A 23,964-nucleotide genomic window follows, 5' to 3' on the forward strand; every position below is an offset into this window, starting at 1 on the left:
TACGTTTTCTGTAATAGTTTTATTAGTAAAACAGGGCCAAATGAATTATACTAAAATGCCATATACTCCCTTCTAAAATACAGAGATTTAGTTGTATATGCAGAGACAATTAATATTACGGTTTTCCAATAAAACTTTAGAATTATTAACTAACTACTCATGCAGAAACAATGGAATCATTTTAGCTAATCTGACTTTAAATTAATCTTTATAAACACAAACAAACCAGGCAGAGGAGCTACAGCAATGGTTCCCGGTCACTTCGCCTTTTTGCCAATTTCTACTCTGATTTCTTATCTATAAACACAATTTAATCCATTCCCATTTTCATTTTGTACCTGCAAACAAGCCATTTTACCTCTATATTCTTTAATCATAGCCTATCTATTTTTTTTGTTGTAGTTAAGTATTTTCATAAATTATAGAAATAAACTGTAATAAAAATAGTGTGTAGGATTTTATTTAATGTTGTATTACCCACTGAAGATGTATTGCATCCTATTCCCTTTTACTTTTGGTTCTGATCCAAACATATGGCGGAATATAACTCCTAATCAAACCAGAATAGCTGTAAGTGACATCCAGAAACTTTCAGCCATTAGTTGTCAACCCCAGCAGGTACGAATTGATGCACATTCAGTAAGTGAGGTCTTTGCGATTGGCAGCTCCATTGTGTAGCAGAAAAGGTCATGAAATATGAAAAAAACCAAAACTTTAAAGATACAAAATGGCGAAGAAATGACCAGCACTCTACTACAAGACTTATTATCCACAGCTCTGCAACGAATCGTTCGTGCTTCAGTAGAGTGAATGCAGACTGGACTGATCACTAATCAATTATAAATAAACCTGACTGAAAAGTTATTCAGGGTTCCACATCCGTTCACCTGCATCGGATCTTCTGTGACACATACAAAGTTCCCAGTCCCTCTGTGGGGCACCGCATTCAACTTCTTATCTCATGTTGCGTCTACTCTGACTCAGAAATAGAAAGTCTGAAAACACTTTGGCACACCACCACGCAGAAGCATTGCTTAGACTTTGACCTCAAATATCACGTAGCTTTTTACTTGTAGATACTTTCTCTTCCTTTAACGCCTCTGCTCTCTGGATGCTAGTCGCTGAATGAATGAGGCGTCCTGGTCCGGCCCCCTGAGAGATGGCGTACGATGACCGACGGAGTGATGACCCTCTTGCGAACCTTGACCTCAGCTCCACTGGAGGAGGCGATGAGTTGTGTATCTGCACATATACATAGAAAAACATATCAGGGATTGTTTCTTAAAACCAACACCCTCTAAAGCAGACTAGCAACTTTTACTTTCCCCAAATCAAGAAAAGTCTGTGAGATTCAAAAAAATAAAAACAGATGAAGGAGGCAGTTTTTTTCCTGGTTCGCAAAGACGTTCGAAATACTTTTTCCTTGAAGTCAAGTTGGAAACATAACACCAAGGGAAGGAAGAGCCTGAAGGTGAAGGAAGAATACACACTTCTTGCCACAGCTTACAAGATTATTTGAACAGTAGTGAGTAAGCAGCAGGAGCATCAAGAGACCGTGGGTGTTGTTTGTGAGCACAATTTCTCAGGTAAGAAAACATATCCAACTGAAGTTTTGACTTTTTTGTGCATCACCTCAGAACAAAATGTCTGCTGACGTCCGTTGCTTTATCAATAAATCAGCAACCAGTCTCTCCAAATGTTGTTCCTTCATGATTTCCCACAATAATTAGCCACGGTACAAACTATTTTTCTTCTTAAAATCAGAGCCAAATTATCCACAGATTGATTTCTAACCACTTTTCCATTTCTATCATGATTACCTTCTAGCAATATTTGTTTTCTGATGAATGCCTTTATTTTACGCTTTTTCACACATTTTTTAAACTTTTCATATGGAAATTACCTTGAACAACAAACTACAAGCCCGAACAAAAATCAGAATTTGCAAAATTGATGATACTTTTCTCTTGATCTCCTATTTAAGAGTCCGCTGTGTATTCTCAAAAATTACCCAAAGATGTCCCACCTTGTGTTTGTTGTGCACACTGAGAATGACACTGAAGGCGTGAGACGTAACCGAGGGCAGAACAGCAGCCCAAGCTGTGAGCAAAGCTGTGAGCCACACCACTGGATCAATGAAGGCCTTTTCAGACACACCTGGGGGGAAAACAAGCACAGCAGTCAAAACCGGCCACTGGAATACCAACAAATCAACCAATTTATCCACAAGCTTCAAAACAATTGCAGAAAAACAACATTTTTGTTTGTTAGTTTATTCTTTGCGTTGCATGTGATTGTTCTGTGGATGCGCCTTAAGGGTAACACCAGGCATAATTAAAAACTAAATTAGTAATGAGAATAATCTGAAAACTGGAAAAAAATAAATAAATAAAATACCAAGGAAGAAATAGTCGGCGGGCGAGCTCTGAAAAAGGCGAGTGCTGTGTGTGATTCTGGTGCAGATGAAGAACATAACCACCGAGACGCACAGAGCTGCAATGTTGAACTTTGTCCAGTATTTGGTTAGTATCACAATCTGACAAGAAGAAAACAAACAAAGAAGAATGAATCTGGATTTATGTGTAGGGCACGGGTAAAAGATGCTTCCTGTGAAAAAGACATTAACAATTTTTTTTTATCGTTTCATTTTTATTGTGGGACATTCAAATCCGGAAGAAGGTAACTTTACATTACTGCAGATATTAACAGAGAGGAGCTTCAGTTGTATAAATATTTTATAGCATGCACAAATGATGAGTAAAAGGATAAAATATTTTGTGACTGCACAGATAAAATCTGCTAGAAAATGTGCAAATGTTAGATCTGGCTGCGCGCCATCAACAAACGAACAGCAAGTTATCAATACAGTTGAACGCTAAAAAAAGACAAAGAGGAGAGAAAAGAACTTCCCCGACCTGTTTTATTTACACTAAGATTAAACTGAATGCTGTAGGACTTTATTCAGCACTAGTGACTTTTGAAGGGAACTGGCTATGCTGGCACACTTTTCAGTTTCTTTTTCTTTTCTAAAAAAGAAAACATAATTAAATCTTTCTATGGTTTCCTATCTGCTTAAAAATTATTCTTTACTTCACGGAAAGAATAGCATTCCAATAAAATAACTTGTGGTTGGAACAAAGCAAAGTGTGAGAATGTCCCCGTTACTTTTGACAAAAAGCTTTCCTGACCTCAACTGTAACAGCGAATGTCGCAGCCATCGAGACAGTGACCGCCATGGTCTGGTAGTCATAGGCCGTGTTGTAGAAAACTCCACATGGGATGAAAAAGAGAACAAGAGACATGTAGACAGCATACAGAAGATACGTGACCAGCTTTCTAGGGCTGGAGAGCTCCTTCTTCTGCCCACTCTTGTACAGTTCAGGGAATTTCAGGCTGCTCTCTGCACTCACATCCTATTAAACAAAAATACGCAGCGGTCGCTGTAATTATTTTCAGATTTATCCTATTGTGTGATTAATAAAAAATCTGACTGACCTGTTCAAAGAAAGCCATGCACATCACCGGCGTTGCAGTGTAGAAGACGGTGTAGAGAGCGATGAACCACGTCTCGTACAGAGACTGTGGGGAAATTATGGTTGGTCTCTCCATCATGAGGCATAAAGTCACACGGCTTTGTGAGTGTGTTCCTAACCTGAGCACTGAAGCCATTGAGGATCCCAAACCAAATGTGCACAAGAGCAAAACCACAGGTCTTAAACAGGAAGTAGCACAGGAAGAGGGAGATGCGGCGATAGGACCAGCGACCGTGGACCAGCAGCAGCCTTTGCAAAAATCTAAACTGGGACACAGCAAAGTCTGCGTTGTGGACGGCCTGACCTCCCTCCCGGCCAGCCAGCCCCACTCCAATGTGAGCCGCTGGTGTTGATGGAACGATGCGGAAACATAGTAAGATGAACACAGCAAAATGAGTGCAGTTTCTCCCCCCCACCCCAATCTGCGACTTACTCTTGATCATGTTAACATCATTGGCTCCATCACCAATCGACATGGTGATGGAGGCGGTGTGCTTCCTAACCAACTTCACGATCTCAGCTTTCTGAGCAGGCGTCACTCTGCAGCACAGCACCGACTGACACTGCTCCGCCAGGCTCATGAAGGAGGCCCCCCACTCTGGTCTCTCCTCAAACTCTGCCTGGGGACAGACACAATCAAGCAGCTTAGAAACTGACTGACATAAAAAACTTGGCCAAAGCACTAAAAAAGGTTTTTATAGGTCCGTTCGGTAGTAAAAAGCAAAGGTTGGAAAATGTCTCATTTTGTATTCAGTAAAAGTCACCAGTGTTGCATCCAATAAAAATGCTCTTTGAATATCAAGTTCCAGCAGAGCTGCTGTGGGAAGGAGGCAGAGCTGCTCAGGCTGGTGGAGAACAGCAATCAGGGGACAAAAAGGTTTTCTGAGTTCACCAGAAACTTGCAAATGTGTTTTAGATGAGTGTTTTATTAAAGCTTTAACTACAAATGGTGAGAAAGGGACATTTTTATGAGTTGGCAACTTGCAAATATTATTTTTTTAAATAAGATGCAAGAGGAAGAAGCTGGAATCAAACCAACAACCTTCGGATTGCAAGATAACCACCCCTGACCACAAGCTTGACCCACTCACCAGCTGAATGTGCTTGAGGTATTTTTTTTCTTGTCAGTTTTCGACATTGTATTCCAGATATAATTTTTTATCCAATGTTTTCTCTTTAAATTACAATGGTTAAATCAAGTAAGACCTTAAAATCATTGTTCACTTTGTGTGTGACGACTACGAGTTCTGGCAAGTGAAAAATTATACATTTATGTTGGATTTTTGAACATTTCCAAATCCCCTTTGAAATAAGTACAAGGTAAACTACGCACATCGAATTCTGCATGCCTTTAAACCCCGCGTATCTAAAACAATGCACATTTTCAATAGAGAATCACAGAAAAAAAAAAACCCTGATCTATGAAAATATTATATGTTTTTTATTTACTGTGTAGGCTGCAGTTTACCAGTTCAGATCCGGTGAGGACCACAGAAGTTTTTGCTCTTGCCATCTCCTTGTGTGTAGCCCACAGCTCTGTCTGCTTGGCTTTGAAGAAGCTGACCTGTGGGTCTGCAGACTGGAGTATCTGCCTGCGTGAGCAAAACAAACAATGATCAATGGGATATCAAGAACATGTGCGTGTGAGTGTTCCTGGGCTATTTGCTTTCATTTTATATTTCGTGTATGAGCGCAGACCTGAGTTCCTGCCACTCCAGTAATCTGCTTTCAGGGTGCAGCAGCCTGCAAGAGTACCCGATGTTCACTGCGGTTTCTGAAGGCACAAGCGGTAGAAGTTAAGAGGAAAAAACAAAAGCCTGATGAACTGTTATTTCTCTTTTTCTTCATTCCTGCAATGAATTTTCCCAATACCTTTTTTGTCTCCAGTCAGCACCCATACTCTAATCCCAGCCTCTTGAAGAAGAGCAATTGTCTCAGGAACTCCCTCCTGGAGCCGGTCCTCAATTGCCGTCACCCCCAGAAGCTACGACATTGGTTATGTTTAAGCATTTTTTCCCCCCATTTTATTTATGGTGGATTTCAAAATAATGAGTTTAAATGCTACAAGACAAAATTTCCTTCTTGAAAAACAATGCAGAAATTGCTTATAATAATAATAATAAGTCAAACTATCTTTGCTGGTTAGATCAATAACATGTTTTCAAATGGAAAGAGACGGAGAAAGAGGGCACCAGCAGATCTCTCTCCATCTCATCGTACAGCTTCTCCAGCAGGGTGTCACGCTCGCAGGTCGCCATGGCAGCAGACAGGGCCAAAGTCTCACTCCACCGCTCCCACAATGCCTCAGGAACAGATCGAACCGCAACACACAGCGTCCTCAGACAGGCCTCAGCAAACAGCTGACGGAAGATGAGTTAATAAGGTTTTACAACAGGTTGCACTTCAGTTGTGGAGAGACATTTAAGGCAAATGGGCAGGAAAAAAAAAATCAGACTCATCACTAAATACTATTATTTTGTCAGTTTTTACTCTGTACAGAACCTTACCAAAGTATTTATACCTGTTGAAGTATTCAACATCATGTAACATTTAATCCATCAACTTTATTATGTTTAAAAAAAAAAAAAAAAAATTATATAATATATATATATATATATATATTTATATATAGTATATAAATTATATAATATATAAAAGTATATATTAAAAAAATGTATATATATATATATATATATATATATTTTTTTTTTTTTTTTTTAAACGTAATAAAGTTTAATTAGGTCAAAGGTTTAACCGCAACTCGTTGTGATGGATTCTTGAGCAGCAAATGGGGACATGTCGTCTCATAAACTGCTGCAGGCCAAGCAAAAAGCAGCTGGTTAACGTGTAAGCAGATCTTTGGTGCCTTTTCCACTGTGAAACATGGTAGTGACAGCATCATGCTCTGAGGAAGCTCTTAAGAAGACTTGAGGACATTCAGATAGATTTAGTTAAATACAGAGAAGATCACATCGCATTTTTCCATTTTTAATTCACAACTATAAAATGCTTTATTTGTCTCTTAAGTACGATTAAAAATTTTAAACCTGATGGATTGATGAAAAATCCTACTTAAATTAATGGTTTTAATATACCATTGTCATTCTAAACTTAATATTTAACCATTAAAATCCCTGTTTTAATCTCTAGCCTCCTGAACTATACCCTTCTGAAGTTCGTCATGGCGCCTAAAATGATTAAGTGACGCAGTTGCAAAGGGTTAATAGTTTGAGTCATGCAGAACTGATCTGACCGTTTCCATAGCAACAATCAGAAGCAAGACATTCCCCCAGAACTACAGTGACTCATTGTAGCTATGACCTCATCTATGACATAGATCTATGTCATAGATCAAAGAACATCTGAGGTTCTAAATGCTTGGATCTCAAAACAGGAGGTTATATCAAAGCAGCTCATTGACTCTTTGCAAGGTATTTGAAGAAGGTTTTAAGTATTTAAGTATGGAACAGGTTTTGTTTTTTCCACTCACTCTCGGTGCTGGTTATTTGATCAATACTGGAGTGAGGAAAGTTTTTAACAAAGTGCTTCCAGCGATCACATTCGATATAACTAGTCATAAGGACGTCACGACTGAATATGATGAGTTCGATGACTATCTTTTCAATCCTTCATCGACAAGGAAGCAAACCACGGAAAACTCACAGCAAACTTTCCCGGCTGGGAAAGTTTGCTGTGAGGTTGCTGAGCGTAAAAACTCAACTTCTGCGCTAAAAAAAGCGACTTTGGAAGACCGTACCCAAAAGAGATCCGTCATCGGGGACGATTTGGCCAAACACAGAGAGCAAACTATAAGAAGTTTGCTCCTTGAGAAGAGAAGTGACTCCCAAACCCTTACCTGCGTGCTACAGAGAAGAGCAAGAGAACAGAACATCTACGGTGTACGAAGACCTACTGACAAAGGCTACGTAAAATATCAGCGAAAAACATACCGCTAAAACTTCTTGTCGGTTATCTTAACTGACAACATGTTAACATCTGTTGCGCTCCTCCTGATTTTTGCAAGGTGTTTGACAAAGGTTTTAAGTATGGAACAGCAAACTTTCCCGGCTGGGAAAGTTTGCTGTTCCAAACATTCACAGCAAACTGCTGAGACTGCTGAGTGTAAAACTCAACTTCTGCGTTACCAAAGGTGGCAATAGAAGACCGTACCCAAAAGAGATCTGTCCTTGGGGACGATTTGACCTGTCTCAAAGAGCAAACTTCCACGGCTGGGGAAGTTTGCTCTAAGAAGAAGAGAAGTGACTCTCAAACTCTGACTACATGTTAACATCTGTTGCGCTCCTCCTGATTTTTGCAAGGTGTTTGACAACGGTTTTAAGTATGGAACAGCAAACTTTCCTGGCTGGGAAAGTTTGCTGTTCCAAACATTCACAGCAAACTAAAGTTTGCTGTGAGACTGTTGAGTGTAAAAACTCAACTTCTGCGTTACCAAAGGCGGTAATGGAAGACCGTACCCAAAAGAGATCTGTCCTTGGGGACGATTTGACCCATCTCAAAGAGCAAACTTCCCCGGCTGGGGAAGTTGGTGATACAAAAAAGACTGCTGAGTGTACAAACTCAACTTCTGCGCCAAAAAAAGCGACTTTGGAAGACCGTACCCAAAAGAGGTCTAGCTTAGGGAACGATTTGACCCATCTCAAAGAGAAAACTTCCCCGGCTGGGGAAGTTGCTCCTTGAGAAGAGAAGTGACTCTCAAACCCTTACCAAGCTCAATGGCCCGATGAGCCTGTTGCGCTCCTCCTAATTTTTACAAGGTGTTTGACAAAGGTTTTAAGTATGGAACAGCAAACTTTCCCAACGGTCTTTCCCAGCTGGGAAAGTTTGCTGTGAGACTGCTGAGTGTAAAAACTCAACTTCTGCGTTACCAAAGACGGCAAACTTCCCCGGCTGGGGAAGTTTGCTCTAAGAAGAAGAAAAGTGACTCTTAATCTCTTACTTGTGTAAGAGATTGTGTTAATCAATATAATAAATAATAATAATTACCAAATAATAATTATTATTATTTATATTAAAATTTTTATTACTATTGATACTAATAGTATTAGCAATATAACATGAAGTTATAATTTAACATTGTTATTACTGCTATTGTTTTTGATAATAATAGCAGTAATAATATATATATATATATATATATATATATATAAATAAAATATAATTAATATATTAGTATTTTAATCAATATACAATTAATTATATAATAATTAATATGATACTTAGTAATATAATAATTATTATATTGCTAAGTCTTATACTAAAAGGATTATTATGATTTATCATAATTATTGTTAATAACAATAATAATTAGTATTACTTATAATGAAAAAAAAATATTGTTACTATTTCTAATGATAGTAGCAACAATATAATATAAAGTTATTACAATTTAGTATTGTTATTATTGCTATTGTTTTTTTTTATCATAATAGTACTAGCAATAATACTATTATTATTAAAAAACAATACCAAGAATAACAATATGAAATTATAATAACATAATAATTTAATATTATTATTAATTATATTATATTATTAAATTATAAATTTTCTCCTATTTCATACTGTTCCTGAACTGTTTGTGTATTAAATTATAATAACATGAAGTTATAATTTAATATTGTTTTTAATAATAACAATAATAATAATAATAATCATCATAATAATATTATGATGATTATTATTATTGTTATTAGTAGTGGTATTAAAAGTTATAATTTAATAACTTTATTAAATTAATATAATTTATTATATTAATTAGAATAACAGTTATTCTAATTTAACATTGTTATTGCTATTTTTCTTAAATATAATAGTACTATTATTAGTACTATTATTATTATTATTAAACAGCAATAGCAATAACAACATTAAATTATAATATCAAAGTACTATTACTATTGTTTTTAATAATGATAATAGTACTGTTATTATTATTATTATTATTATTATTATTATTATTATTATTATTAAAAACAACAATTATAATAAAGTTCTTTAACTTTATTAAAGAACAGGAAAAAAATCAACAAAACGTGTTCAAGTTAATGACCAAACAACAATAATCTCAGTAATTATTGTTTCAACAAGATGTTGCGCAATTCGGTGTGTTTTGGTTCCTTTACCAAAATAACTAGCAGAGCAGGAGTTTAAAATTAACTAATCAACCACCACTGTGTTCAGGGGAGCACTTATTAATAATCGCAAAATAAATATCAAGCCTGAAAACCTAATATTGTAACAGACTAGCTTGTGGCGGTTGCCATGGCAACTGGTGTGCTTAAATGACAAAGCAAAGAGAGAGAAAGAGTAAAAAGGTGCAGTGGTTTAGAGTTGATCAGCTGTTCGAGTTGTTTTACCTTTGTTTACCTTTGCCTTGGCGCATCACAGGCGCTGTAGTTTCTGAACGACAAACTTGGACTAATTACCTTGTGAGTATACGTCATTCACAACAAACATCAAACATAGTAAATATGTTTCATTAAGTATTTAACAAACAAATGGCTTCTACCGCGATAATTTTGTGAAATTAAATTAATTGTCTAAATAAAAAACTTAGCTCTCTGGCATCTTGCTTTGAGCTCACAAATTGTTCATGTCTTTACGCAGGGCCATGCAGAGACCACTAAAGGGGCAGGTGCTCAAAAAAAAAAAGGGCACATCTAACTGCATTTTAGGACAGAATATTAAAGCCACACAGTTTTCAGAGTTTAATAAAACAATGATAAATTACAAAATTTTGTCATTTTGCAGTCAAAGCTAAGAAACATCTCTATATAGAGCATACAACTATGCATATGCAAGATATTTTATTAATTTCTTTCTGCAGGTCTATTTTGTTATATGAAAGTATCGCAATATTCAAACCCGCAATTTAGCAAGTTATGTAAAATCAGAGCTAGACCACCAGACATATTTTGTCTTTACAGAATTACACTATTAAAAATATAAACAAGGGCACAATGCAACCTTTTAGTGGACTGTAATCTATATAAAAAGAGCTGCCTGTTTCCTACTGCAGTGGAGATGAAGATGGTCCTTTCAGGAAAGCAGAGCTGCATCAAACTTTAATGTGGAACTGCAGAAAGAAGAAAAAAAAGCAAAATTTGAATTGTTAATGCATATCACCATGAGAAAAGCCTATTGAGTTTGCTTAAAAAACCCTCTTTTTTATTAAAATTACACATTTTTGTCTCATGAAGTGAAAAAAATATTTGCAAAACAAACTTACTTGCACATGTCACACATCTTTTCTTGCTATTCTAAGTTTTGGTTTGTGACTCAAAGTTTTGCTTGTGATTCTCACATGACATTGTGGGCAGAGCCCAAAATCACAACAAAAGATTTCTGAGTGCAAATAAAAGTTTGTTTTGCAAATAACTTTTTAAGTTCACGAGACAAAAATTAGTTATTCAATAATAAAAAAAAAAGTTTTTTAAACAAGACGTTTTGTTTTTAAAAAATAAATTACAATTCCAAAGGTTTTATTAACAATTTTATTTTACTTAACTGAGGTCACTTTTTTTTTTATTGAATTAGGGAAAAAAATAACTTCATACTCTGCGAACCAGACCCTAAACTTAAAGTCTGGGTTGAGTTTTTCCCCTTCATTAATGACACTTTTATTACATACATTATATCTATCATGGTAATTCAGGGTGAATCATTTTTAATTCTAAATGAATATCTTTGTTGGACTTTTATTTAAGTGCTATTCTCCTTCAATATACATTTACCTAACGCCAGAATAAATTAAATGTACATTATGCAGCACAGGAAATTAGAAGATCTGACATTTATCCATTGTGGAGACGATCGGTTTTGGACAGTCGATGTGCCTCGTATACTGAAGAATGACTGATATCGTTAACGATACAGGGAAGAAGCTTTTCAGTTTGCTAGCTTTGCTAGCAAAGTCGTTAGCTAGCAGCTAGCTAATAGCACAACAGCAGCCTATGTCTGTAAGATAAAAATACTGAATCGATAGTTAAGAACAGTTTTTCCTCACCTGGCTGTCTCCTCCCGCTCAGTAGTTCTTCAGAGTAAGCCAGACGCAGAGGCCTGTCAGTGTCTGTTGTATTTCATTGCCTCTCTGCTTAAACCGCTACTATGTGCTGAAGCAGAAACGATACTTCAACGTTTTCCGTTATCTGACCAGTAGAAAGTCTACTCCACTTTATTCACCAAAAACGTTTTTTTTTAATTCAAAAATTGATCCGTAATCTGGAACATTCGCTACGTTGAGCTCCAGTTAGCCGCCTTATGTCACTGCGCGAGAGGCAACTGCGTCATGCGTCACGGGCAAAAGGTCAAAGGTAACAAGGTTACCGGAGGGCTTATTATGTTGTACAAAAAATACCCAACAAAAAAACAAAACAAATAATTACAAATAATTTTAGTACATGTTATTATGTGTCAGAAAAGGGCTTAGGAAATAATACAAAAAACAAACAAACAAAAAAAAAAACATAAAAATAAAAAAAATGACCAAAAGGGCACTTGGGGGCAAGGAGCAAAAAGGGCAGGTGCTCAAGCACCCCCAGCACCCCCCTCTGCACGTGCCTGTCTTTACGTACCACAGTTAGTTAAAATTAGTTTTTTCAGTGCTCTCCGGCTCCGTGTCCCTGTTGTTAGGTCTTTAACACTGCAGCTGGATCAGTGAGAAACTTTCCTCCCACACCTTCCACTGGTTGGGATCATAACAGATTCAGTTTCAGACCCATGGTGACTCACTTCTCCACCAGTTCTTTGTCTCTCAGTCATCTCCAAACCTTTCATCGTCCCAACACTTTTACTCAGATCAACTCTCTCTTATCTTGATTTCTGTCACCCTTTAATTCCTCTAGTTTTTCATCCTGTTCCTTGAAATATTTCTGTCCTTTTTTCAGTAGTTTGCAATTGAACTAACCAAGAACTGTCAGAAACAAAAACACTCAGTTTTTTAGAATCTTTACTGATTAAAGGAATCTTTTCCAATTATTTTAATGTCCTAATTAAGACCCAACAGTGTTTGTGATTCTTGTGCAATAAAATGGAAAGAAACTCACTTGAATTCAAGAACGGGTCAGATTAGTAACAAAATGAAACTCCTTCACCTCTAATGCCATTTCAGTGCTTTCCTGATGTGGACAGTTCTTCTGTAGTCTCTCCAGAATTACTACATCCGCTCCTTTACAGTAAAGTTTCAACCCACCCTCTGGGTCACGTACTACAGAAAGAAAAAAAAAAAAAGAAAAAACATGTTTTGTTTAGGCAAAATTAGTATTTTATTAGATTCAGAATATCTCTATAATAATAATAATAATAATAATAATAATAATAATAATAATAATAATAATAATAATAATTCTGCTCCTACCTAGGACAGACATTCGCCTCCTTTTGCTGGTGAAGTCCAACAGTGCCAGCAGTTGGTACTGGCGAGTGGCACCCAGCTCTGAAACGACAACAAAATCTCTTGTTCTGGAAAGAAACACCCAGCCAAGCTCCCTGGCAGCCCCAACAAGAGTTTCTTCATCTGGTGATGCAGCCTGGTAAACCGGGGATCCTGGGAAAATATGGTCAACACGCAAAGTAAACCTGTAAGTCTCTGCAGATCTCAGATAATCTGGGACTGTTTCATAGGGCAGATTATTGGAAATTTTCCACTTATAAACATTTAATAATTCGTTATTTAAAATGTGAGAACTCAATACATCTATCTGTCCATTCATCGTCTAAACCTGATTATCCTTGCTGGGTCTCAGGGGAGTGGCAGAGTTCACCCTGGACAGTCCGTCACAGGACATTACAGAGACACATGACAAGCCACCATGCACACGTAACCTAAGGGCAATTTACACAGATCAATTCACCAAAAACTTCTGGTGTTGGACTGGACCTGCAGCAAATTAATCCATACAAACGGAGAACATGCAACTCCAATCAAAAAGAGCCCAAAAACTGCTTGCTTCAAGCCATCAGTTCTGCATTACACAAGACGCGTCTCATGATATCTAGGACGTAAGTGAGAAGTGACAGGAAGTAAAGTCATGAATCACTAAAGTCACGTAGTTTCTAAAAGAACCCACAGGAAGACAGGTGTTACTTCAAGACTGATGACTAACAGTGTGGGGGTTTTTTTTATGTCAACTGGAGAATCAGAGTTAGTAAATGTAGAAATGAATCAAAAAGTTCACCTTCCTTCCACTCGGCCATGACGGTGTGACACAGAGCCAGCGCAGACAGAAACTGTGTGGTGACTGGACACCGCTGTCCTCTGAGCGTCTCTACTAGTGTGGGAGAGAACATGCGCAGGCCACCGCTGGAGAACGGGTTCCAGCTCAGATCCATGGGCTGGGAAAAGAAATTGGGAAAACGAGCAAGTAAAAGTTGTTACAGAATACCTTGTGATCAAGTGGATTAAATCTTTGACGTTATTTATTAACGCTGTATAAAAGGACAGATTTGTCAGTGACACTGAATCAGATTAAATCTTCTCAGACCAACAAGATTATTTCTATTTGATAATTCCAGAATAATAAGATACATCTGTGTAAAAAAAAAAAAATAAACTCTTAGTTTAAAGTCAGAATTGTACATACTTTTTCTTAGTATTTGGAAAAACTGCCTTGTAAACTGCACGACTTGGATATTTGCTATTTGTGTCCTTTCACAAGCGTCTCGCAGTAAATTTCCTGAAAGTTTGGTTCATTCCTCCCGGCAGATTTGACTTAACTGCAGGTGTGTAATCCACGTCGCTCATCCGCATCCTTTCAGCCTACATATTTAAAATTTCAATTTTGCTCAAATCAGAGAGCAGGACGCCTCTAAAAAAACTGTAGAGAGAGGGACCTTTGAGAACTCCTCTCTGGGATAATCTCTATAGATCAGGAGAGTCAAACTCCACTGTTCCTCCAACTTTCACTTGTGTTTCTGCTTCAACACACCTGAATCAAATAGTTTCATCAATAGCAGGACTCGGCAGTACTTTGCTGAAAGCTGGGAGATAACTCAGCCATTCGATTTAGGTGTGTTGGACCAGGGAGACATCTAAAAGTTGCGGGACATCAGCCCTCAAGGATTGGAGTTGGACGCCTCTGCTTGATCCTCAGTTTAATTATTGAGCTTACAAAACCTGGATTTTCTTTACTGGCTCATGTGGAGGCAAATGCAAAACTCGCTTTTTAGTTTTCCTGCCCAACCAATTGTTTTAGTCAAATGGAGACTGAAACTGTATCTCGGTGTGTTCGGTACCTTTACATCCTCTGCTCTGACTGAGGCGTCACCTGTGGGAGTGGAAAACATTTTCTGTTTACCAAACTATTAAACGGCACATTAAAAATCTTAACTAAATATCTAATATGCTTTTTAAAATGCTGGTTAAAAAGAGAGACAAAATGAAAAGAAAATAGAAAAATGGTCTCTGCCAAGAACTGATAGATACATTTTTGATTTTGACACATAATACAGAATAATCTGCAGCCTGTGAACCTGTACCACAAAGCTCATCGTATTTACCGTAGATTTGTCCGGCGATGCAGCATTGTCTGAGGAGCAGGCGGTTCTGGGTCAATGTGCCAGTTTTGTCACTCAGCAGGTAACCTACTTGGCCGAGCTCCTCACTCAGAGAGGTATTCCTGGCCTCTGCAGGTTTGTCTGTCTGTTTCCAGTACATCTCCAAATCCCAGCCAATAAACTTGCTGTGAATTGTGTGTATCACCTCAAACCTGAAGGAAGACACACATATAGAGTGAATAACCTCATTAGGAATGGTTTATGTTGGCGCCATGCGGCTCAGTGATGGAGGCGGCACGCAATGTGCAGAGGATGCAGTTCCAGCTGTGGCTTACACTCTGTTCTTTTGCCTATAAAGTTTCTAATGAACAAAGACTTTGAAAGCCAAAGAAATCATAGGAAAATAGACAGAAGCATGTAAGTCACAGGGACAAATTTGTTGGCCGAACAACTCTCTGGAAAAGTGAGTTGTTCGAAGCAAATATATATTTATAAAACCTTTAAGCCTAGATAGAAAAGACAAATAAAATACCTAAAAAGATAAAAAATTTGATTTGTTGGTGCCGCTAAGGAGATTATTAATCCGTCCGTCAAAGTCATGGTTCAAACTATGAGCTGCCTTCGAGCATTTTTATTTGCCAACCAGGCTACTTAAAGGAAACAAACAGTCAGGTAGATTGGGATTGTTGAGTGTAGAATATGCAAGCAAAGGTAGTTAGAAAAAGAGGCAAAGGAACCATCCAATACATCTCCAAGTCATTTCTGATCACACTCTTTGTCACATTGTAACCATAATGGCCACCAAGAGAAAAATGTCGAGAAGAGCTTCACTACAGACAGAAAAACACAAAGAGGCCAGACTGAATGTAGAAAAGCTTTAAAAATGTATGAAGAAAATCTTTTAGATTGAGAAGACAACCTTTCAAGCCATTCATGGACAGCTTTTGTTTTTTTCTTTTGTACAGTGTTTTAGGATTAGGGCGACTGACTCTCTTCTCAGAATTTTTACTTTTGATCTCTAGAGATTCAAGTTTAACGATCTTGATTTGTTGGTGAAGTTTAGAGATGAAAGTCAAAATTCTGAAATTAGAGTCGGATTTTTCTTTCCAATGGACCTAATTCTCTTCCTTAATAGTCTTTGTTTACCCCAGGAAAATATATTAAAAACTGCACATATTTTATTTTGACTGTATCTCATCCAAGCTGATTGTTTCTAGTAAACCCCCCCCCCAAAAAAACCAAAAAAACAACAACAACAACAACAACAACAAAAAAACGAATGTTAGTGGGTTGCTAAAACCATCAGATTAAATATCATTATTCTTCTCTATGCATTGATGCTTACAAAACTGGCAATCTACTAAATATTCCAGTGATCCAAATCATGTCACTAACGTGATGTAGAGTGCAATGGGCATGGCCGGGCTGAGAAGGATTATGTAACTCCAGTAGACGAGGAATCCATTGTAAGCTGGGTTGCCGTCGACCACCAGAGCAGACAGGAACGATGTTTGGGTCATGACCTTATATGAAAACACGCCTGCACCGATGGCAAGGAGCAGAGCAGCCAGCAGAACCGACAGGACAATCTAGTGAACCAGAATAAAGACAAACAACATTTATAAGAACTCCACAAGTCGCTACTTGCTTGTCTTCCCCCTGTTGTTCACGAACTCACCCCGATTACCACTTTGTTGAAAACTTCCTCCAGTTGAGTTCTTTTTACTCTCAGTTTCCCGCAGTTTCTTAGGATTTTTGTGTCTGCGCCTGTCGTGGAAAACAAACAAACAAAAAAACAAAAAACAAAAGAACAACCGTCATCTGCTACCTCTGCAGCACGATTCAGAAGACCACTCTGCAGTCACAGGGTTAGAGTTCAGGGCCTTGCGCCAGCGAGTCTCTGCTCATGTACCCTTGAGCAACATGCTGAATCCCCTTAGCCCTCCGGGGACGTGTAACCCCAACGCGAAGGTCGAGTGAAGAGAGAAGTTATCTCATGCAGATCAATAAGGTATAGCATTATGCTGTCCAGAGATGTTCTCTCAGACTCAACTCAACTGTTTAAAGACACTGAAATTCATTTGAAAAACTGATACGACCGTTCAAGGCCAGAATACTTGTTGTAACTAATACTACACGACATTAGATTTCTGATCAAACAATACCTGATCAATGCTCACTTAGAGGACAGGGGAAGAGTGTAATCTCCCAGATTTTAGCACTTCATATTTTAAAGACAGAGCTGCAAGGGTTAAGCATTTAGTGTCATAATTAGAAGCACACTCTGTTCTGTGAAGTAAAATTATTAATTGAAGTAAGCATAAAAAGCACAGTACAAGCTAATCTGAAAGAAACTGATCAGTTTGACAGCAGCTGAAGTCTGTTTCATAAATAAATTCCCCACCCAGTTTATTTGCCATAAAATTGTCAAATTTCCTGACTTGTAGAAGGTTTTGTACCCAAAACGTCAGCAGCAATATTAATAAATCTAGGTCTTTAAAGCTGCAGCATGTAACGTTTATTTTTAAAAAAATGTGTTTTACATTTTTGTTAAAGTATGAGACAGATAATCTGAAAAATTAAAAATTAAAAATCGAGCCTATCTGCTTTCTCCCTGAGCTCCCAGTACTAAATGCAGAAATACGCTACTCAGTCAGAAATAACCAGTCAGAGTCAGGAGGAGGGTCTTAGCGATGTCAGTCGTGCTCATGCTCACCCCCTCTCCCTTGGTTTTTACTAAACTACGACTGGTTCACTACAACATAGCTTGGCACAAATGCTAAGGCTAGTTAGCACAGCTACAGATAGTGGTGGATAAACTGTTTTCCTGGAAAGTCTAAGTTGCTTCTCCATTATTAGCACCTTAAGCAGCAGTGAACGAGAGCACTAAAACACTCCCCCTGGTTTTGATTGGTTGTTTTTGATGGAGGGTAGTGCATTTCTTCAGTAGCTTAGGGAGGAAGTGGGGGAGCTCGATCCTTTCACAGGTTACCTGTCTCATATCAGACTGTCACGACATCATGACGGTTTTAACAAATATGGAAAAAAAACATATTTTTGTTTAAGTTACATATTGCAGCAAAGTCAAACTGGTGCACCCAGTTCTGCTTTTAAAAATCATTGAAGATGTTTGTGTGACCATCACTTCACCTTGAAAAGACAGGAGAGGCTCAAGTGTTTCTTTAAAGACCCATATTTAATATGACATTTATTCCAAGGTGAGTGAATGTGCACCTTTACCAACACCTTATCTGTTCTTTTAGACTTAATCCTGAACTCTACCGGTGTATATCGTCAGGCCGTAGGCAAAGTCTGTGTTGCGTAGGACTGTTCCCCTAAGGAGGACATGTTCGTTTTCCAGGAGGAAGCACTCTCCTTGCCATTGTAGCTGACCTCTGAAAGTGTACAGGCGATTGTTGGGTTCCTCGCAGAGCACAACGCCTATAGGATTAAATGTTCACCAATTAAATTGCGCTCTTCTTTCAAAAGAGAACAACTTGGACATTTAGCCAGAAGAGAGGACATTTATTTACCATTAAAGGCTCCAAGGGCCTCCTCTGAAGGGTGAGAGGTCAGCTCATTATGTGTTGCGCCCAGCGCCTGTCGGTATTTGAGGTTGGTCTCGCTTCAAGAAGAAACAGATAGTTATTTAAAAATTAAATCAGGCAGTCTTTTAAACAATACAGGGGATTTGTTTGTTAAATCTGCAAGTTTCAACCTTATGAGATAAAATAGTCGGACTTTTGCATCACTGAAAGTGAAGAGGCTTGTAAGGTGAGTAAAATAAATTTCCAAAGCTCATTGTGAAAACAATTTCCCAGTGAGATTATACTTTTCCAATAAAATCTACATTTATTTAAACACTTTCCAACGTCATTAGTGGGAGTCCCAAAATTTGGAAGTGTTGTCTGTCTATTATTCTTTCGCTTGTTTCTCACTTGCAAACATTTATGTTATGCTTTTCATTAGTCTTGATTTGTGTGTACCGACTATCACATGTGCTGCTGTGAAAAACTGTTATTTCATTTACTCGAAAAAACACACTTTAACTATAAGCATTTTAGTATGTGGTTTGAAAAGTTGATGTAGAAAGTCAGAAAAAAATTTTCACAGTCACTCGGCAGCTTTAGCAAACAGACTTATTGGTTTTTCTACGTTTTGTTACCCGTCAATATCAGCAGTCTCCACATAACACAAGCTATGAGGCTCAGAACTGGAGAGCAGAAGAAGATCAGCCTGGGAGGAAAGATAGAAATTTATCTATTTTTATTAAAGCAAACAGAAGTGTTTGGTAGTAGAAAACTCTGAACATAACTTGAAATGCAGTTGCATAAAATTACCACACTTGCACGCTTTTTGTTCTATTCTGTCTTCAAAAGCAAATGAAATGATTTTTGAATAATAAAAAAAAAGCATTTCAGTTATTTTTTATTAATTCATTCACTCACAGGAATGATTTGGTCTCTGCGGATCCTCAACAGATCTCCAACACACACATCTTTCCACTGGGCTGTCATGAAACTGTAAGAAAAAAAAAAATAAATAAATACAGTCTGTATTTAACTCTCTCTCTCTCTCTCTCTCTCTCTCTCTCTCTCTCTCTCTCTATATATATATATATATATATATATATATATATATATATATATATATATATATATATGTATATAGTGGATTATATATTCTATAAGTTAGATTTTATATACATTTGTCTTTTGCGCACATGTGTGTAATTTGATGGATGTGTGGTGGATGGCTGTCCAAACGTGTAATTAAAAAGCTATGCTGGGTATTAAAATAGGAAATAGCCAAATAAAGATTTATTAAGATCATCAAAACTTTCTACTTTGAATTCTAAGAACATTAAGTTTATAATTCTTAAAGGGATTTTTAAAATTATTATTATTATTAATTTTGATTGATTATACATGTAGTATTACCCTATGGGGTGCAAATGAATAAACAACAAATAAAGTTGCTGTTTATGTTGCATTCAACCAAAGTTTTAGATCAAACTTGGACACATAATTAGTCTTACTGTCTAAATTCTCTCAAAAGAAGAGACAACACAAAATCTGACCATGTCAGACACAGTCCTGGTTACACACACTCATCAAGGTCTTGAATGCTATGTAAATATTGGACTTTGGACAATTAATATATGTATTTCAGTTTTGTGCTTGAAAAAGTTCATTCTGGAGCAGGTTCCTGGTTACTCTTTTGTCGTCAAAAATGAACGTTTTAGATTCATGCTTAAAGGCCTAAAATTAATTAGATTTTTTTTTTTTTTTTTTGCCTAAGGGGAGTGAAGGTAAAATCTTCACAGCAGGAGAACATGCTTGTCACGGCCCTCTGATTTTCTCGGAAGCTGCTTTGCGTTTTTGCTCCTCTTTGATTCATCAAGGAACCATTTAGGGATTCACTCATTTACACTTCATTAGAGATTCATTAGTGGACCGTTTCAACCGCGATGCTGCACTGACTCCTGCGAGAATAACCCACCGCCTTTGTCCTCACCTCTGGGAGACGAGTACGTCACAGGGTCGGGAGTTAATCTCCGAGTCGCAGCGTCGCCTTGCCTGCACCGTGGTGGAGACGCAGACAACCGGCAGAGTGGGAAGAGTGGAAAAGAGCATTAGAGCCGAGCCGGAGACCGGTGGCAAAGTACAGGAGTTCAGAGTGATGGACAAGGAGCAAGCGAGAGGGAATGAGGGCGGCCATGAAGGGCTGAACAGGAGGAAGGAGAAAGGAGAGATGCCATTACGAGGCTCTACAGTGACACCAGCTGGGAGATTTACACCCTCCACTAAATGATTAGTCAATAAAGAGGGGTCAAGCAAGCGTTTCACCCAGAGCTGTTAACGACCGTAACTCAGTGATGCACTTAACTAGAGAATTCTCCATGCAAAACATCACGCCTGCATTTAAAAGAAAAAGCTTTAATGATAGGAAAGAAAATTAATGCCATGAGGATGACTGCTTTTGTCAATGAGGAGAGGACGGGGACAATGAAGGAGAGAAAAGGGAGGACGCACAAGCTTGAGTAGCAAGAGGCTAAATGAATGAGGCTGGTCATGAATACTGTAACATGTTTTTATCAGCCCCTAGCATTTTTTTAATTATTATTTTTTACCAGAAACAGTCAGCTTGGAAGAGACTGGTCATCTCACCATGTCACTGGCTAAATCTTTGAGTCCTCTTACAGAGAGCACAACCAAGAGCGGGATGATGGTGATGTACCAAGGTATGGAGGAGATGGCAGGGACACACTGGAGGCAGCCGTAAAGCAGAGATTTAAAAAAAGTAAAAAAAATAAAATAAAAACAAAAACATACATACAATGTTGTTGTAACTACTAGAACTCACAAAACAGAAAAAAGTAAAAAATAAAAGCAAATATTTACACTCCTTATTAGGCAAAACACATTACAGATGCTGCATATAGAGAATTACAAAAGCATTGACCCCACTTTAGTGTTTCCATAATTTGTGATTTTACTAACTCCAACCTCGATGTATTTTGCTTTGATTCCATGAAGGAAAAAAAATCTGTTAATTCTTAGTACAAGTGCAACGATTTTTGGTTTCCGAATCTCAAAACAACCCAAACATCGACGTAACCTGCGTGTCAAAGAAGGCGACACCAAAACAGAACTTTACAGCCACCATGGAAAACATTATGTAAAGTAAAAACAAAACACTCCTCTAGTGATTGTTTGGAGAGCTAGACTTGATTGATAGATGATAAGATTATTTTTCACACAACAATTTAAAATCCATGCATTACTTCACTTCTCCAAAAGCATTGACCCCACTTTAGCGTTTCAATAATTTGTGGTTTTACTAACTCCAACCTCGATATATTTTGCTTTGATTCCACGAAGGAAAAAAAATCAGTTAATTCTAAGTACAAGTGCAACGATGTTTGGTTTCTGAATCTCAAAACAACCCAAACACCGACGTAATGCGTGTCAAAGAAGGCGACACCAAAACAGAACTTTACAGCGAACTTTACAGCCACCATGGAAAACATTATGTAAAATAAAAACAACACACTGCTCTAGTGATTGTTTGGGGAGCTAGACTTGATTGATAGATGATAAGATTATGTTTCACTAAACAATTTAAAATCCATGCATTACTTCACTTCCACATCACAATAATGACCAATCTAATGGCGTTCTCACAAAATGTAAAAATAAAATACCATAAAGTTTGTAATTGTAGCATGACAAAACGTGGACAGCTTGAAAGTGTTTCTGCACTTTTTGCGATGGACTCGGTAATAGATACACATATTAACATCTATTCAAGTCTGAAGCCCGGATTACAGCAGAGCGCTTCATTTAAGATTCAAAATGGAGCGAGAGGGGACAGCAGAGGTTTTCGTCTGACCTGCAACACCACCATGAGGAGGAAGTAGACATTAGCAGCTCGCTGGAACTGCTCAAACAGCGTCAGGGGCAGGAAAGTCAGCAGGGAGTACTTGTGGCTGCGCACCACATTGTCCTGGCAACAATAAGGAAGAGCAACATGGGGTTAGACAGCGAGGAGCTCGATTCAGAAGACATGGGACAACATGTCTAGTGGCTTTGTGGAAGCTGAGACTTACTGAGTATCGTCCCCAGGTGAAGCACAGGAAAGATTTCCTCTGTTTGTGTTTGTGATAGTGACGGCTGTTTGCCTTCACCTCCCATGTGAGGCCTGATGGATGGAGTTTTTTTCAGCTTAGGAACCTTTTTCCAAACAGCCCCTTAAAGCTCAATGTTTATTAAAGCATGTATTATATATTGATAGTGCATGCAAATAGTTTTGGATAATCATTTGCATGAAGATATGTTTTCAGAAACTTTTAAAACACACGAGCAATGAAGGTCTCAAAGAAACGCAGACTTTGTTTTCATAAAGGAGCGGCTGACGTGCAAATATATGCTGCAGAAAGATGATCCCTCATAAATAAACAATTCAACCAGTTTGGGATGAACTCGCACCGACGTTTCATGGCAAATGCACAATGCTTCAGTTTACTCTGTTCTGATTATATAATAAGTATAACAGAAAAAGAAAACAAAGTGTAAAATGAAAAAGAAAAGTAAGGATTCAATATCAAACTACACATACCAGATTCGACGTCTTCTTTGGACATTCTGCTCTGCAGAGTCTGACCTTTGCTGCACTCTGGTTAAGTAGAAAACTGATTGATGAGATGATCTGAGAAGCTTTTGCAGTTTTGCGGCTCGTTGCTTGTGTTTAACAATACTACTACTTATACTACAGCATATTAAGAAGAAGATTGATGCTACTGATTCCCCTTCCAGCAGTCACTGTGGCACTCTAAACGACAACTGCAAAAACAAAAAACAAAATGTTACTATGGAGAACTAAAGACTAACCTGTGCTTGCCCTCTTTGTGCAGGACTTCAGAGAAATGCAGCAGCCTTCTCGGACAAACTTACTTTGAAAGTTGTGAAAGAAGAGTGAGGCATGAGCAGCTCAGATTCAGGCATTAAAATCTAACCTGCAAACTAAAGATAGGTTAGTCCGCACACAGTTTGTGAATTATTTACATGCAAAATACATGTAGAATTGCTACCAAAATCCATTTTTATATCCGTTATTCTGTAACTTTGTTGTTTCACAAGGCAGATAATATAAAAAAAATAAAAAATCCCTACAAGAGTCAAAGCCTTTACCTGGACTGTTTGCTAAATTCCTCGTTACTCCCCGGCAGCACGATGACATAGCTGAACCGTGGTTCACTGCGCTCCAGCGACCACGGAGAGATATTAACACGATTGTTTTCATAACAATCCCGAATCTCCATTTGCATAATACAGATCATTTTCTATTCACTTCTCTCAGCATCATGCTCACCGCGCCTTTGTTGCACAGGTGCTCACTTCAGGATTACACAATG

The 23,964-nt window shown here is 37.8% G+C and overlaps 1 protein-coding gene across 3 annotated transcripts; it reads right to left on the reverse strand.

The window, feature by feature from the left end:
* On the reverse strand, window positions 1-23,964 carry atp8b3 (ATPase phospholipid transporting 8B3). Of its 3 annotated transcripts, none has more exons than XM_088004910.1 (29): window positions 23,741-23,964; window positions 23,504-23,565; window positions 23,169-23,392; window positions 22,660-22,751; window positions 22,443-22,556; window positions 21,218-21,316; window positions 20,565-20,626; window positions 19,496-19,568; window positions 19,213-19,283; window positions 18,581-18,672; window positions 18,330-18,488; window positions 16,726-16,814; window positions 16,443-16,636; window positions 15,051-15,259; window positions 14,787-14,818; window positions 13,730-13,886; window positions 12,910-13,098; window positions 12,647-12,759; window positions 5,726-5,893; window positions 5,406-5,517; window positions 5,232-5,307; window positions 5,002-5,125; window positions 3,967-4,153; window positions 3,653-3,876; window positions 3,496-3,579; window positions 3,189-3,413; window positions 2,398-2,536; window positions 2,027-2,157; window positions 1-1,242 (listed from the first exon to the last, which is right to left on the reverse strand). In XM_088004910.1, the coding sequence occupies exons 3-29, from the start codon at window positions 23,191-23,193 to the stop codon at window positions 1,048-1,050; spliced, it is 3,435 nt and encodes a 1,144-aa protein (XP_087861036.1). In that variant the 5' UTR covers window positions 23,194-23,392; window positions 23,504-23,565; window positions 23,741-23,964; the 3' UTR covers window positions 1-1,047. The 3 variants fall into 3 exon arrangements, with proteins under 3 accessions (XP_087861036.1, XP_087861035.1, XP_087861037.1); XM_088004909.1 differs by having other exon boundaries at window positions 23,504-23,572; XM_088004911.1 differs by lacking the exon at window positions 23,504-23,565.

This window comes from Poecilia mexicana, unplaced genomic scaffold, assembly GCF_051168715.1.
Source record: "Poecilia mexicana isolate PSO_F unplaced genomic scaffold, ASM5116871v1 scaffold_4, whole genome shotgun sequence".
Lineage (NCBI taxonomy): Eukaryota > Metazoa > Chordata > Actinopteri > Cyprinodontiformes > Poeciliidae > Poecilia > Poecilia mexicana.